This window comes from Chaetodon auriga, chromosome 3, assembly GCF_051107435.1.
Source record: "Chaetodon auriga isolate fChaAug3 chromosome 3, fChaAug3.hap1, whole genome shotgun sequence".
NCBI lineage: Eukaryota > Metazoa > Chordata > Actinopteri > Chaetodontiformes > Chaetodontidae > Chaetodon > Chaetodon auriga.
The window spans coordinates 11,179,849-11,196,515 of record NC_135076.1 but is presented as its reverse complement, the minus strand read 5'-3'; the positions used below and the strand labels follow the sequence as shown (position 1 = coordinate 11,196,515).

Sequence of the window (16,667 nt, the reverse complement as noted above, 5' to 3'; positions counted from 1 at the left end):
TTGGCAGTTCTCTCTACAGCTGTTGATGGTAATATTATACACATTACCTTGAGCATCAGCTCTGGTTTGCACAAGCAGACACACTGTCTCCCCTCCTACAACCACCACCACCAAAATTATATGGAAAAAGATAAACAGACATGATATGACTGAGCGTGCAACCTTGAAAGAAATCTGACACAGATCCTAATGTGAGCTATGTGTTGGCTGGCAGAGCAGGAGCTTGATGATCTACATTACAAAGAGGTTTTGTGAGCGAGAGAGAGGAGGGAAGGAAGGAGAGAGGGAGAGACAGAAGAGGAGCAACAAAGAGAGACGGATTAGACGAGGAGGAGTGTGAGGCCGAGATGTGGAAAAAAAAAAATACAGCGGGAGAGAAATAAACAGAGAGGAAAAAGAGCTGCAGTTGAGCATTCCTGGACCTGCTGAGCTCTGATGATAGAGATCTGAAGCTTTGTCTGAGACAGGTCATTTCCACAAGCACACACGGCCAAGCCCGTAACCCCAGCACGCTGCGACGCATCCCAGCTGACACACAGCGGGCCGTGCCAGTGTTTTCACTTCCTCAGTCTGCTCTTATGACTTTAGACAAACACAGCAAACGAGCGCTGCTCTAGATTCACCACAGGAGACCCCGAAATGCTGTGGGAGTGTACTGAAGTGTGTTTTTAGCAGCACTGCTGCCGTTCTGTAAGCAGGGAATGAGTGAGATGATGGTGGGAAGACTCAAGTTTATAGTTCTGATACGTGAGAATGCAGCAGAGAAGAGAGGTGGATAATGGAGGACTAACATGTCAGTGGCATTATGTGCAGTGCAAAAACTTCTATTGAGTCAGAGAGCATGTCCTGCTCTGTTTACTGAAGCAATCCTCATTGAAAAGTGAGTGAAACATACACTGACTGTTTTTACTAATATTAATATACAAGATGCCTCTTTTTTTAACCTGTTTGTTGTTTCATTCAGTCTAATTTCTACTTCATGTTAAACTCAGACAGAGAAGTATGAGTGCATTAAAAATGGAAAAATAACGGACCGATGTAGTGTCTTAGTGTCAGTGAGGCAGAGCAGAGGCTCCATCATTCACACTGTGCTGCCCTACCTTTGGCTTGTATGCAGTTGTCAGCATGGACATCTCAACGTTCTGTCCTCGGACTGGTTTGGGCTGGCGAGGAGCAGGAGGCCTGGAGGACTTCTGGTTGTTGCGGCACACGCAAATAAAGAAGAAGAGCAAGGCAATGGCTAATGGGATCGCCACGCTGGGAACCAGGATGTACAAGATCTCCATGTTACTGCCGCCAGACTTTTCTTTATGGTCTGTGGGGAAGGATGGAGATGGAGGAATAACACCAGATATTCAGGATACTGTATGATTGGGCAATATAACATGATGAAGAGACATAGCAGAGCTGAAGCAATTCCTCAATTAATCGATTAGCTGACCGACACACAAAAAAACATTAAGCTCCAGAAATGTATTTCTACAGTTTAGGAGATCAAACAAAATATCTACAAATGTGTTAGGAAAACAGCATTACACCCTTTGAATCTCATTAGCACAGACATTATCATATTCTAGTCCCTCACCACAGATGGGTATGTCACAGAGCTCCATGCGGACCCCCTCGTCCAGCGTGAAGCACCAGGGGGCCTCGTGTTTGTTCCCAGGGTTGCGGCAGTACGAGTGTCCTCCGTTCAGCTCCGGGTAGCGGACGGCCAGGTATGTGTGGCTGTGAGGATACTGGGAGTTCCACGGCTGACACTGATGGCCCGACTTGGTCATGCTGACTGTGCCTCTGTAGTCTGATCCGCTGTTGTTGTAACACTTGTGATCTGGGGGAGAGGCAAAACAAGCAACCTGAAGGCGTCACTGGGCTGAGCTGCAGCTGCGTCAACAATGAAAATAATACTTAGTTAAGTTTAATCATACTTTGGCAATCAAGATTCTGATATTGGAGCATACTTGGACTCATCAAAAGAGCTCTTGCTAGCAGTTACAGTAGAGGCCAGCAGGATGCCTCTCCTCATACAATAATAATGAGCTCTATTAGCAGTAGTGATAAAGGAAGTCTTACTCTTGTTTATGGGCTCGGCCATGGGGATGCCGATCCTCAGGCAGTTTGCAGCCTTGGGGCTGTCAGAGGCGGCCAGGTCATCACAGTTGGGCAGCTTCAGCCTCTTCAGGATGATGGGGTTTGAGCGGGCGATGATATACTCAGTCTTACACAAGTCGTTCTCGAGGATCTCACACTCGTCCTTACACAGGTCGCGAGGTCTGTCGATACCGGAACTGCGGTCGCATGTTGGGAAGGCAAAGTGGCAGAGAGAAGGGATGGCAAACTGGGAGCAACGGTCCGACAAATGGTTGGATGTCCCGATCATGGTGAAGGCAGCTGGAAAGAGAGAAAGGTAATATGTTAACTTCATCAATATATTTTAAACAACAGCCTGGCATCATAATTCAATTATACGTTAGCATCTATATTAAGTTTTTGCTGATGTTTAGGAGATAAAAAATGAAACGTATAATATATTATTTAACTGATTCTTTCATACATTCATCAAAAGACATAAAAAAGATGAGGAGTTTAAATGAAATCCTGAGCTCACGTTGCGACGCACTTTTGAGCCTCTAAACAAATGAAGGATCAAAGAGGGAGGCTGACAATGAACGCTGCAGCTCTAAATCTATGAGTTATAGCCAGAATGTACAATTACTGCAAACATATGCTTGTCTGTGTCTGTGCTTATCAGTAAAGCAGCTCTGTGGGGGGTGGAGGAGACGACAAGCGATTACGAAGTGGATAACTTAAGCTGGCAGTCATCCAAACGCTCCTATAGCACATGCTGCTTGAATAAAATGATGGTGAAGATCAGTGAAAGTGATACTGAATTTAAGATGGTGAATAGCTACCGAATGTGGTTGTTCTGGGTATGAAATGCAGGATTTACAGTCCTACTGTAGGCTCATTACAACCCTGTGGCATCATAAATCTTAATTATCGCTCGTCCTTGATGTTTCATATTCAAGTCGGAGTTCATGGCCCGGTTGTCCCTGAACTGTTCAGGGGAGAAGCTGACAGCTACATGGATGTAAATCGATAACATACACATTGCAGTGACCTCTGAGGACATATGCATGCAAACACACTAAACAAAAACAGAAGCAGAGACACAGACATGTATAACAGTATGAAACAATATGTGGACCATTTGTGCTGCAGACGGGTGACCCTGCTGAACTTCCTTTGAACTCCATAAGTGACGTCCTGTTTTCTTCCTACTGCATATTTGTGAAGGTTTACCTTCTAAACAGTCCTCATTCGCAGATGGTTTTCATCGATTCAGTGTACGCAGAGAAGGCAGCTTTACAAAGGTGCTCCATCAGCCCTAGTTGCTGAAGACATATGTGAGGAAGGCTTGGCTAGTCAAGACAGAGACGCTAAATGATGGTTGAACTAGTGAACTCACTGGATGAAAGCAGCCTTCAGCTTTTCCTGTCAGATGTATAACACCTGAGAGGGAGCAACTAGTTTGTTAAATTAAATGAAGTGTCCACTGAAACACCAAGATTTTTAACTTCACTGTGCAAATTTGCCATCAAGGGGTCCAGATTGGTATTTGTCAAAGATGTTGAATGGGTTCAAATAGGAGGTGAGGGGTGAGGACAACTTTTCTCCAATATCTTTGGGATAAATGGTAACAAGGAGATGGGTCTGTAGTTATTGTGGTGATTGGGATTAGGCTAGGTTTCTGTAGTAAGGGATGTACAATGGCATGTTTAATGGATGGAACAACTCAATGTGTTTAAGTTAGTTTATCATGGTCATAATAAGAGGCAGAGGAAAACGTGTTACAAATGCATGAATGCCATCTACCGTACAAATATAAAGTGTTTCTCAAGATTCTTTAGTGTAAACAAAACAGACTTTTTGCAGTAAAGGCACTCAAATCCACTTAGATACATCCGCTATTTCTCACCTGTGATCTGGGTCTCGATCTCGCCCTGCATCTGCAACGAGTCGACGAAGATGCTGCGGTTACCGATGAAGCGGGCGCAGGCTATACCTCTGTACGGCTGGCAGAATCCGTCTTCATCAGATTCGTCCCTGAGACATAAAGAAAAGCAGAGGAGGGAGCGTGGAGACATTTAAAGTTTGTTTATAGACATCTCAACAATATTAACACGTACACTATGTTGCTGTATTTGTGCAACTGGAAGAAGAAGGTGACTTCTGCTAGCAGTGTTACAGATGACAGATGATGCTGCAATACAACCACCTTCCACTAGAGGTCAGTCTATGTTTGAAAAATGACACAAAACCAACTGTTGCACTTCAGTGGAAGGAAAAGGCTGTTTCTTGTTGCTGGTCCTAAACCAAGAGGTCTCCCTCTGCTTGGCTAACGATAAGTCACATTCAAGTCAAAGGCAGAGATCTGAAACACACACACACACACACACACACACACCCACACACACACACACACACACACACACACACACACACACTCAACACCCCAGTTCATAGCACAGATGTAAACCGCATTAGGAATTAATGTTTGGCTGTTTGACTTTATTCCTGTTTATGGCAGAGAGATGTCATCATGAGCCATAATCTGAAACATATGCAGAGAGAGAGAGAGAGAGAGAGAGAGAGAGAGAGAGAGAGAGAGACAGAGAGAGAGAGAGAGAGAGAGAGAGAGAGAGAGAGAGAGAGAGGTGTGGTGACTTGATTTTTTTTGGCCCTTTTCTCCGTTTTAGATAGTCATTCTCTCTTCTTGCCCTTTTTTTTAAATTGATTTATCTACCTTTGCCCCAATCTCTCACCTCTCTCATATACACTTGCTCATGTGTGCACACACATGTGCACGCACACGCACACACACGCACACACACGCACACACACAAACCACATGCTGACTAGCAGGCTATTCGCTCAGTGTGAGATCACTGTGTCACGTGCTTTAAATTGTGCCATATGGGGACTTTAAGACCAGGCATGACCACAATATATAGGGGAGTGCATGATGCTCGTGTACATGCGCGCGCACACACACACACACACGCACGCACGCACGCACGCACGCACGCACACACACACACACACACACACACACACACACACACACACACGCATACGCACATAGACGCACGCACACAAAACCAAGTGCAAAAGAACCATATTGTAGCTATTGGTTGATTGAAAGCACATCCTCATGCTTCAGACACTATCGCTCTAGAAACGGCAAACAGAGGCACTCCAGCACTTCGTTTGAAACTGACCAGACTGGGAAATGTTGGAATAAAAGCTGACTACATTACATTAAAAAGTGGACAGATGCAGTCTTCAGCTCTGATTGGCTCAGTAATGATGATATAAATACAACTCTGTTAAGCTAAAACACACCGCCTCACTTCACATTGAGTTGAACTGTAAAATGGAGCCTCTTGAGGCTTAAGGCTTCATTATCATCCAGCCGTGTCTGCTGCCTTTGTTCATTAGCGTCAGGTAGTTTACGAGGGATCTAGCAGTGTGCGGATTACACCAATTACTCCACAAACTGTAAAACTGCACCGAAAAGCTTTGAAGATGCAGCTGAAAGCAAGGTGACAACGTTGCAGACACACACACACACACACACACACAACTGAATGAATGCGCCATGGGTGTGTAAGTTTGGTGTGTGTATGGGGTCATTAGGTTCCCGCTCTCTGAGGAGTGTTAAGTGACTAAAGGGCCAAGGTCAGCTCTCTCTCTCGACTGCTGTCTGTACACATCTAAATGGGCTTTCCAGGCACTGACACACACACAGACACACACAAACAAAAACACACGCACACACTCAGAGGACTATAGAACAGTGGTCTGCACGCCGCTGATTCCATGGAGATATGGTAACATTACATTTACAGCCTAACACAGGTTTAAGCAGATTTTATCCTTGGAATATGTAATTTCCTACTAAAATGTGGATATTGGTAATAATGAGTTCATTTTGCGGTGTGGCTGCAGATGGCTTAGCACCCCTTCATCAGGCCACAAACTCACAAACTGCTTCATCTTCAGATATTTTCCTTTGGCTACGAGGTGAAAATCATGTCTGGCATTAAAGCTGTAATGGGAGAGTCTTGTAATAAAAAAAGCTGCCACTGTGAAAACTAGCTGAATGATTTGAGGGAGCGGTGATTGACTGAGCTGCAACCCTTCTGAATGTAATGAAGCGGAATATGAAAAGGCAGCTAAGAGAGCATGAGAAAAGACACACACACACACACACACACACACACACACACAGGACACAAAGTGAGGGCTGGAGTGTGTCCAGGCAGCAGAGAGGTTAGTTTGGTTGTGCGTCACAGAGGATGGTGGGACACACACATACACACTAACATCAAGCCACACACAGACAAGTAAATGACAAGGGAGAACAGACAATCCACCACAATGCAGCCAGATCCCCGCAGGCAAATTAGAACTCTGGCCAGCCTGAACGACCTCAACCATACCAGCTCAGCCCAAATCACAACTCGCCCCTCACTGCTTTATATATTTGAATCTCTTTCACTCGTCTGCAAGTCGACTCAGATTGAAAGCCATGTCTGAGAGGCGTATTAAAGTGTCTGTATCCTGTCCAGTGCAGCAGAAATGACTTACGACATGTCTAAAGAGAGAAATGGGGAGGAAAGACACATCTAGAATAACCTAATCACTGTGAGACATCCGAGCTTTTCCGAAAAACATTTCTTGACTCTTGTTTTTGTGTATACATTTGTTTCTGTGTGTGTGTGTGTGTGTGTGTGTGTGAGAGAGAGAGCTATTCCAGGCAGGGAGAGCCAAGTGCGGTTGCTATTTGTGTAAACAGTGGATGGCTGTTCAGGCCTTTTATTTTACACACCAACGCCACGGGCCCTCTGTGTAATGTTTTATAATAGTTAATTACAAGGAGAGGCTTTTCCCTGCGGGCGCCGATCTATAATCCAGATCTAAACAGAAAGGCGAGCCTCACCACAGAACCTAAACAAGGTATTGAGGACATTGATTCATTGTCAAATTCCATTTTTACCAACCTCATTATTTATTCAGGGCGGCGCTTGCTAAGCAGCCATGCTCTTTTTCCAGCACCACCCTGATTCACATCCATAAGGCTGCGTACATTCACACCTGGGTGGCGCCCATATAGTAAGACCCAGCACCAGAGATAGCTGGTTTGGGCTTATTACTATATCCTGATGAATTGAGTTTTCTACTTTGAAAGTGTGAATTACTTAAAAAAAAAAAAAGAGAGAGACAAATTTCTAAAGTAGTAACATCCTTCCCACCAGAGACACATAAAAAGAAGATCTGGACAGCTCTCCTTGGACTCATGTGGGTGTTGACAGAGAACAGTAAAAATGATAGAAATGAAACCAAGGATCATGGCACTAGATGATAGAAAAATGAGAAACATAGCAAGAAAATATTAGCAAAAAAGTAAGTAAGTAAAATATATTCACACATATTAGTATTTATTTAGCTGTAGGACTCAAAGTCATATCAAAAAGCACATGTATAAACACGCTTCCTGTATTAGGTCTTACATCACATGCACACATGCATGGGCGTAAAAGGAGGCTGAGATGGTAAACTGATAAACCAGAAACTGATGACAGGGTGAAGTGGGCTGTTTTGTGAGTATTTTCACTGCAACAATGAGACACAACTGAGCATGCGAAGATAGATCAACCTTAGCTGAGAGTTTATTATAGTTTATTATATGGACACAAACAGGGAGACACACAGAAGCAGTTCCCTGAGCTCAGAGATGAGGGTTAGGGTTCAAGGACTGAAAAGTGAGAGTATTTAAAGTTGAAGAGTTCAATTTGGCACTAAAGAAAAAAAGAGAAGCTCATCTCTGTCCTTCCCTCGCTTTCTTTCCCTCCACGTCTCTCTCAACAAGAAACAACCTGCAGAAATGACTGAAACACAGGACTCGACCAGCAAGGCAAAAAAAAAAAAAAAGAAAAAATCAATTATACATAAGAAAAGCAGGGAGACAATTCTTCAATGTCAAAACATCTGCTTTTTGAGGACGTGGCAATTTATTGTTTGGCTTATCCACACTTGCTGGAGGCTTCATGGTTAGCTTTGACAGCATGTATGCAAAAATTATCTGGGAGATGCAAAAGATCCAGAGGAATTCATGGCATCAAAAAGAAATCCCTGTACATGTAGTTCAGACTGTTGAGTGCTGAGAAAAACAAGTAATCCTGGAGGATAACTCAACTTTATGTGATGCCTTTTTTTTTTTTTTTTTCACAATTTGCTTCAAAGACATCTAAAAACGTGTGGGACACGACTACACATGCTCTGTTTATTCCAGAATAAGCAAACTTCTCTTCTTAAGATTTCATTGTTGGGTGTATACTTTATGTTTTGATTATGGAACAAATCTTAAGGCTTTAAACATGTAAACTTGGGCATTTCTCACCAAGACGCTGTGGGCTGGGATGACGGGTTTGTGTTGAGTTCTGGGGTTAAAAGGGATGTGAAACTCAACGCTCTTTGTTGGAGGGGATCTAGAAAGGATGGGATTTGAGGGTGAGGAGGCGAGAGGTGGATCCCGATGACATTTTAGATTTCAGGGTTGCGCTTCCAGGAGCTGCTGTGGCTGCTGAGTGAGGAGGAGATGAGCTGCCGGCAGCATGAGGTCGCAGCTGTTGCATCCTGATTGGGGATGCCCCTCAATTTGTGCTATATGTGTTTTTTAAACACTCCCTGTTTTTAGTTTAGTGTGCAACAGCAACCCCCGAATCCCAAACTGTGGTGACTATAGAAACAACAGTAGGCTGGGAGAGAATTCAGGGATTTGAGGTCACAATTCAATCCTTTAATAAAATCAGGATGTTTTTTTAAAAGGACTATGCGCATGCTTTAAGCTCCTTAAATTCCTGGATGCATATATACTGTACCATTTTGAGTATGATACTTGCATATTCATTAATGTTACCACTTTTGTTCTGTTTTATTAACACCTGGCCAGGGCCAACAGATAGAATGTTTTACAAATAAACTAAAAATGAATAAAGAAAAGTTAAAATGAATAAACCTAACCTAAAAAACAGCTTTATTCATCACAGTGAGCATCAAGTCTGTGTTCATTTGTATGACATGTTAATCAGTTTACCTGCAGATTCATACTGAAGAGAAATGAATGAAAACCAATGGATGGCCTCTGACCAAGATGCTAAAATGGCAAAATACATATGATGTAAAGGTCATGTGATGTGTAGCACATTGGGTAAAATGTGCAAAACCACTGGCATAGCTCTTTAAAGTGAAGTTGATGAAGTCTTATTCATTTGCTATTATTTTAGGGTATTTGGTACTTTTTATGGTGAACTTTTGCTAAATCAAAATACAGTGATGTGATGAACAAATGTCATCCAACACAGATCACTGTTGGGTAACTCACTGAGATACAACACTCTTGTGCCTTTTCACAGAGTGCTTGTGAATGTGTGTGTGTGTGTGTGTGTGTGTGTGTGTGTGTTTTAGATGGTGTCCAATAACACAAATGAAAGACACTTGTAAGTCTGGAAAGGAACGGACAGGCAGAGAGGATGAGAGGGGAAAAAGACAATGGACAATCGTGTGGTTGATGTCCTCAAGAGACGGCATTTCCTCCCTGGAAGTAAGTCTGACACAGATAAAAAAGAAGATGAGAAAACAAAATCTGTTGAACATTATTCAGCCTGTTTACAATTAGAAGAGGTACCACAGAATTAGTACTCCGCAAGACGCAAGTACAGGATATTTCCAGTGTCTTACTTTTGAAGTTTTATCTGCGCCATACTGGTAGATTTTATGCTGATATTTTGCAACAACCCACACTGTGATGTAGGGCAGCAGTACATGTGTTGGACCCTTTGTAGTGGCGTCTGCTTATACACAGTGTAACTCAATTATCATAGAGAATTATATGATGCATCTGTGGCTGCAGTGTGCAATGATGTCTCACTGACAGGGAGCGAAAATGGCCACCAGAGGCTGAGGTTGACTGGGGTCTGTGGCAGCCAGTGGCCCGTGACTGCACTGGGAATGAACAACGAGCGAGGGCAACTAGACGCTGCATTAGGATACAATGGAGAAAGAAGGAGCCCTCCTGAGTCCTCGTGTTACTAGTGCTCACCGACTGCAACAATAGAGGCTTCTGTCAGAGAGAAGGACGAAGAGATTCAGAGGAAAGAGGAAGGAGGAAGAAGCATGAGAGCTGATGTGGAGAGGACATCATGGATCATTTGTCTCGGTGGGTTTTCTGCTCATTTCTGATGTGTGATTGACAGAAATTTGTTTTCTATCTTTCTTTTTTTTTGCAGAGCAGGAAGCAGTAATAAGAAGTCTTGCTGGTTTTCATTTTTCCTTTGTTCAGCAATGTAATAAAAAACATGTCAAGGGGCTGTCCAATTTAAGTAATGCATCTACAAGTACGAAGGTTTATCAGAAACAAAACACTGCACTGCAGTTTGTAACACCATGAGACTGGATATTAGAGCTAAAAGCGACAAATGTTGTGGCAGCTTCATCCTTCTTGCCAAATGACACTGTGTTGTTTTTTTTTTGTGGCCTCAGAGCTATTGTTGGTCTGAATATGGCCCTCAGTGGACACTGAGAGTGAATATCTGTGTTTAGTAGCAGCATTGGTGAGGACATGATGCCACTGAAACAATGAAAATACAATCCAGGAAGTCTAATTCGAAGGCTCATCACGTGCCAAACAGTCCACAACTGTTTATAACACTATGAGAAAGGATTTTACTGCTCTGGACAGTTATCGTGGCAGCAATCACTTCATAAACAGTAAACAGGTAAAGTACAAATATGGGCTTCGTGTTACAACGTAAACCAGGAATGTGCGCCTGCATGCATTTGATTGGCCAACGCAGAGCCTTGCAGGATGACATCGTGTTGCAATACAAGCAAAACCTGACGACCAGACCATCCTGTGTTATTTCTGACGGAGCCCGCTGCACTGGCACCCCACTGCTGACCTCATTCAAATGAATGAGAGGGCTGCATTTTTACACGCAGGGCCACAGTCCATCAGAGAACGGCCTACAGTCATGATAGTTCTTGTATTTATTTCAAACAAGCAATTGTTTCTCCCTGTAGAAATCTAAAATGCATGATTTCCAGTGAGTCTGAGGACTTTTCCCAGAAAAGACATAGCAGGCACTGGTTTGTTCAAAAACATACTAAAGCTTTTATGAAACTGGCTATGGTTGAAGTATTCTCCATTTGAGATAAGAGCAAATATTTATTTATGTTAGCATTTCACTGAATGTAAGTTGAACGCTGATCTTATCTAAAATAGTGCACAGAATGACTCCAGACATAGATGCTGGTATTTGGTGTTGGACTGCAGAAGGATTTGCTGTAAGACTCAGTCTCTGCCCACACAGGCTGGAGGTAATGGCTGTGGATGATGCTGAAGAGTTTTAATAACAGGGCTGACACATACTTGGTGATTTGACATGCAGGGAAAGACCTAACATCAATGCCGTCACTCCTCACAATGCTCCTGACCTGGTGACATCACTTCCTCCGGAGGACTGCAGGGTATCAGAGGTCCAGGTGGGGCGAGGGTCTGGGGAGTGACTGTGTCAACAGGCCTGTCAATTAGCATGACAGGGGGCCAATATGTCTCCTAAACCCCAACATAAACCCAGTGGCGCTTAGGCAGACACATACACACACAAACAAATGGAGCACGGGTGTGAGACAGTAAAATCCATTACTAGGACCCGAGTGTGTTAGAGGGGACATGAGGAGGGGGGGCAGGCAGATTTGTTTGACTAATCACTGACTGGTTGTAGAGATCCCTGAAAACAAATAAGATAGAAAGATAGAGAGTGGAGAAGGAAAAGAAGAAGAAAGAGAAAGTAAAGATGTGGGGCAGAGAGGAGGGAGAGAAACATGAAGTCAGAGAAAAAAATTGTGAGAAAGAAGGAGAGATTGAGAGATAATTGAGGAAAAGAGGGAGACTGAGGACTGGAAACAGTTAGGAGCTCTGGGCATGAAGTCCCACTGCTTTTGAACAACGTAGCATGTGTGGGTCTGACCCAAAAACATCTATTTTTCTTTCATTGCTGTGCTTTCATTTAACAACCAGCAAAAATGACAAGACTATGCTAACAACAACATTGATTCATTCTATCGTGCTTCAGTCAGGGAGGTCCAACGCAATACGACAGAGACTTTGATTTTCAAATAAAGCTGTTCATGATCTATTTTTATAAAAAGTGCTTTTTCCACAGAGCAGTGTTACAAACGTCATTCCTGTTTTCCATCTTTGTTGCTGTAAAAATTCCTGTCTTTAGTTTTTCTTAATAGCATTCCTTGAATTGACTCCAGGCTGCCTTGAAACATCCGTGTTGAAATAATAATAACAGGAAAAGCAAAGAGAGCACAAAAGAAAGAACAGGGGAAAGAGATCGCCGAGAGCGACGCTGCTTCTGTGATTTAGACAGCATCTAACCCGCCCTCCACACACACACACACACACGCACACACGCACACACACACATGCACGCACACACACACACACACGCACACACTTTCCTGCATGATTTATGACAGCTTATTGCCTTGATCACAGATCCCAATCTGAACACACAAAGGCAGAGTCTTTAAAAAAAGACAGGAGGACACATGTTTTGGCTGACTGGCTACTGACGGTGCTTCAAGAACAAGAACACACACGTTTGAACACAAGCGTGGCTTTCTGAGGAAAGTGGAATAATCCTTGATGAGAGCGATTAAGAGTCACTAAAGGGATGTATTGTGGGGAAGGAAAACACTGTCGCACCGTGGAGCCCATAAATAATCCCTCTTTACACACTCAGCCGTCAAAGGTGTCTGTAGGACACAGAAACAAACAAAAAGGGCTTCGGCCTGATTAAAGGATATCCACCTGAATACATTTACATGGTGAAACAAAGCCGAAAAATAACAGATGATGACAACATGATTTGTAGGTCTTCATCCTAAAAATCAAACTCTTGGTTTCTCTGCAGCCGTGAGTTCATCCATTGACAGGAGCCTCGTTATACCAGAACGCAACGCAGCTGCAAGACCGATGACTTGGTGATGACTACCTATGACTTACGCACTAGTTCATCTTGTTCTTGACTGGAAAACGTCTTCCTCTCCTATATGGCTCACTGCACTTTTTGCTTTCTCTGCCTACACAGAAAACCCACATCAGACACTCAGAGCGTTCAGGCATGTTGTCTGAGGTTTCCGGGTATTATGGGAAACACAGTCAGGATGGTGCTTGATCTATTTAGTTATCAGCAAATGTATGAAGTTACATACAGGCCACACACAGACACAGACAGGCGCACACACACACACACACACACACACACACACACACACACACACACACACACAGAGCTGTCATCCATATTTACTACACAGTCTATATGGATGTGTTTATGTGATTCGTGCTCTTCTGTGTGTTCATGTGAATTTCCTGTCTAAAGGTGTGTGAGTGGAAAAAATTGATGTAAATGAATCGAGGGAAGAGAGACAAAACACAGATGATAACGAGGATTGAAAAATCTCCCCTCGTGACTGTATCAGCTTGGTAAAGTGTTTAGTTGAAGATGGAGCTCTTTGCCAATTTGCTGGTTTGGTTTGAAGCGGAGTTCTGTGTTCTTTCTCCTGTAAAAATGGAGGGAAAGTTCACGAAAATGATATTCAAGTGTAACATTAACACACACAGACACACAGACACACACACAAACCACCTCTCTTATCTTGCCCTCGAGCTCCATTGTTTGATCTGTCCTCTGGCTGCATTGCTGTTGAACAGACTGGCTGACCGGGACAGCCCACCCACATGCTGGCCTTAGGGGGACAATTCAGATTACACTGACAACTGATATTTTTGCACATGAAAATGATTTTATCTTTACAAAAACATATCTGGGTGCAGAAATTAGGAGTGAATACAGGTGTGTAGAATTCCTGAATAAAACACGTGCTCCCCTTTATGCATAATTGTACCGTCAACGACGACTGGCAGCCTGACATTGTTTGAACTGAACCTCGCCCGGCCCATAAAGTTCACTTTTAGGGCAATTACAAGCAACAAGTTCAGTATCATGCTGATACTTAGTAACAATATTAGTACAGTACATGTACCGCCCACTGAGGCACCAGCACGCCTCCAGACAGATAAACTAAACTGACTGTGTTATGAATACGTGGTCTGTCTCTATGGTATTTAAGAGGGACACAAGATCAGAAGAGGACTGCTTACAAACATACTGTACAGGTTAAGTATATAAAGCACGAAATAGCAATAAATGATGATGATTTATCGATGAGTCTCTCTATCTGTCCTAGTCTCAATGATACAACTCAAGAAATGTTTTGGAGTTTAACACTTACAGACCGTTTATAACATGTGATTTCTATTTTATTCATTTCTGTGTTTGTGTGTGTCTGTCCATGTGATAATATCTGTGTTTATCCCATTTTTATTGTTTAATCACTCTGTAAAGCAAGATGCTTCTGATGAAAATTTCATCAAATACCACATCTGTCTTCGTTTGAACAGTCCTTGGCTCTCTGAACATGACATCCAAATGTCTTCCTGGTAAAAACTTTCTCTGAAGAACATTTGGAAGCTGGATCTAACGCACTGGCTTTCCGCTTTATCACGGCCCAGGATGTTCCCATTTCATATGCATGCAATTTGCCGGGCGCCAGGACCAATAAATAGAAAACTGATTGATAAGCTGACTTCAACTGAAAGGATGTCCTTTATCAACATCCAACTGCATTGATCTTGTTAAGCTCTACAAATGACTAAATATCCCCTGGCTCAGGCTCACAGGTTACAAGCCCAAACTGCAAACAAAAGCCTCTTTCTATACCTCAAAATACTCAAGGTAACACTGTGCCGCTCTCTGTTTTACTCCAGAACACTCTGCCTCCACCGCTGAGGGCAAAGAAAGAACACTTTCTGTGCATGCTTGCCTGCATGTATGTGTGTTTTTGTTCTTTGCAGGAGTGTGTGTGTATGTGTGTTCATGGGAGGTTTCGGGCAAAGTTCAGGGAAACCCCACATACCCCATCTAGGCCTTGTAACCCTTAGGGAGAAACCGTGACACACACACCCACCCACACATTCGTGATGTTTTCATCACTTGTGGGGACATTACATAGACTTATACTCATTTCCTGGAGACTTACCCTAACCCTAACCATAACCACTATTTGCCTCTTCCTAACCCTATAACTAACCTAACCTTACCTAACCTGTAACCCTATCCTCAATCTTTACCCTAAAATGTAATGATTTAAATTGTGGGGCCCTTTATTTTATCCCCACAAGTAAGGTGAGTCCCCACAATGTGACTGTGTAAACAGGTTTTTGTCCCCACAACATGAGTATACATGGCCACACACACACACACACACACACACACCCACCCACACACACACACACACACACACACACACACACACACACTTTCTTATAGCACAGACTTAACCAGACCTGACCTTGACCAGACCTGCCAACAGGATCACCAACAGACAGACACAGGGGATTCTGGGAAACAGGAAACAGGAAGTGGGCCCTGTCCAAGCTGAGTGTGAAAGCTGTGTTCCTAATGAGTTGTGTATGAAACTCGTGGTGTGTGGTAAAGTGTGTAAAGACAGACTTGCGCCCTTACTAACGCCTAATAATGTAAATTGCTTTAATGGTTAAAGCCAGCTACACATCATGACTCTCCCTGTGTGTGTATGTGTGTGTGCGTTCACATGTGTCTGCCTGTATATGTGTGATGCCCTCTGACCTGGGCAGCATTTAGCAGAGAGGCGTCCAGGCTTGTGGGAGGGGGCTGCAGAGGGATCTCTGGTTTCAAACAGTGCCGGCGCCCTGGGACCGGGCCATGTCAAAGGGCCGGTCCCAGATGAGCCATATTAGGGCCCTGATCCCCAATCAATCAGCACTGCGCTAAAAAGAATCCACAACAAGACGGCAATTAAGCCCCACCGAGGACTTAACTAAACATGTGTGAGAGATAGGGTATGTAAGAGTAACTGTGTGTGCAGTTCTTTGACTCTGTGTTTCATGTAGAGCTGCAAGTGTGCATATGTATGACTGCATGTGGGTAAAAGCATCTGAGACGGAGGAAAAAAAAAAAAGTCACAGTCTACTCCAGAGAGGACAGAGGTGAAGAAAGTCTCAGTAGGCTGTCTGTGTTTTTACTTGTGTATCAGCGTAGTTAAACACAAAAGGTGGTAGAGCACATGTTCAGCAATTGAAACCCCATTCAAAAGTCAATGCAAAACACTGACAGAACCCCCCTTTATTACCTTTTGCCAAAAAAATGTAATCCATTTTCCATGTTTTCCAGTTAATAGGACTGCTAGGCAATTTGGGGTTCCTGCAGCAGCCATTGCTCTTTCTCTTGGTCAAACTATGGGTTGAGAAAACTCCACTTGTACAGAGTCTGTTGTTGGCAGGTCTGAACAGTGTCTCAGAGGGTTCCAGGGTGAAACACTTATTTTTTTAACCAGATCCCAAATTGAAATAAGTTTAGCAGAACACCGTGCGTTAGTCTGGCGCGGAGTGCTGAAGTGGCACGGGAGTAGAGCATCCAAAACTT

At 43.4% G+C, this 16,667-nt stretch overlaps 1 protein-coding gene across 1 annotated transcript in view; it reads right to left on the bottom strand.

Moving 5' to 3' along the window:
• Window positions 1-16,667, bottom strand: part of ror1 (receptor tyrosine kinase-like orphan receptor 1) — a 125,206-nt gene that overhangs the window by 7,971 nt on the left and 100,568 nt on the right. The window contains exons 5-8 of the mRNA XM_076761752.1: window positions 3,980-4,107; window positions 2,074-2,391; window positions 1,586-1,831; window positions 1,101-1,315 (exon numbers count right to left, since the gene is read on the bottom strand). Coding sequence (XP_076617867.1) covers window positions 1,101-1,315; window positions 1,586-1,831; window positions 2,074-2,391; window positions 3,980-4,107 — 907 coding nt within the window. The remainder of the gene's footprint in view (window positions 1-1,100; window positions 1,316-1,585; window positions 1,832-2,073; window positions 2,392-3,979; window positions 4,108-16,667) is intronic.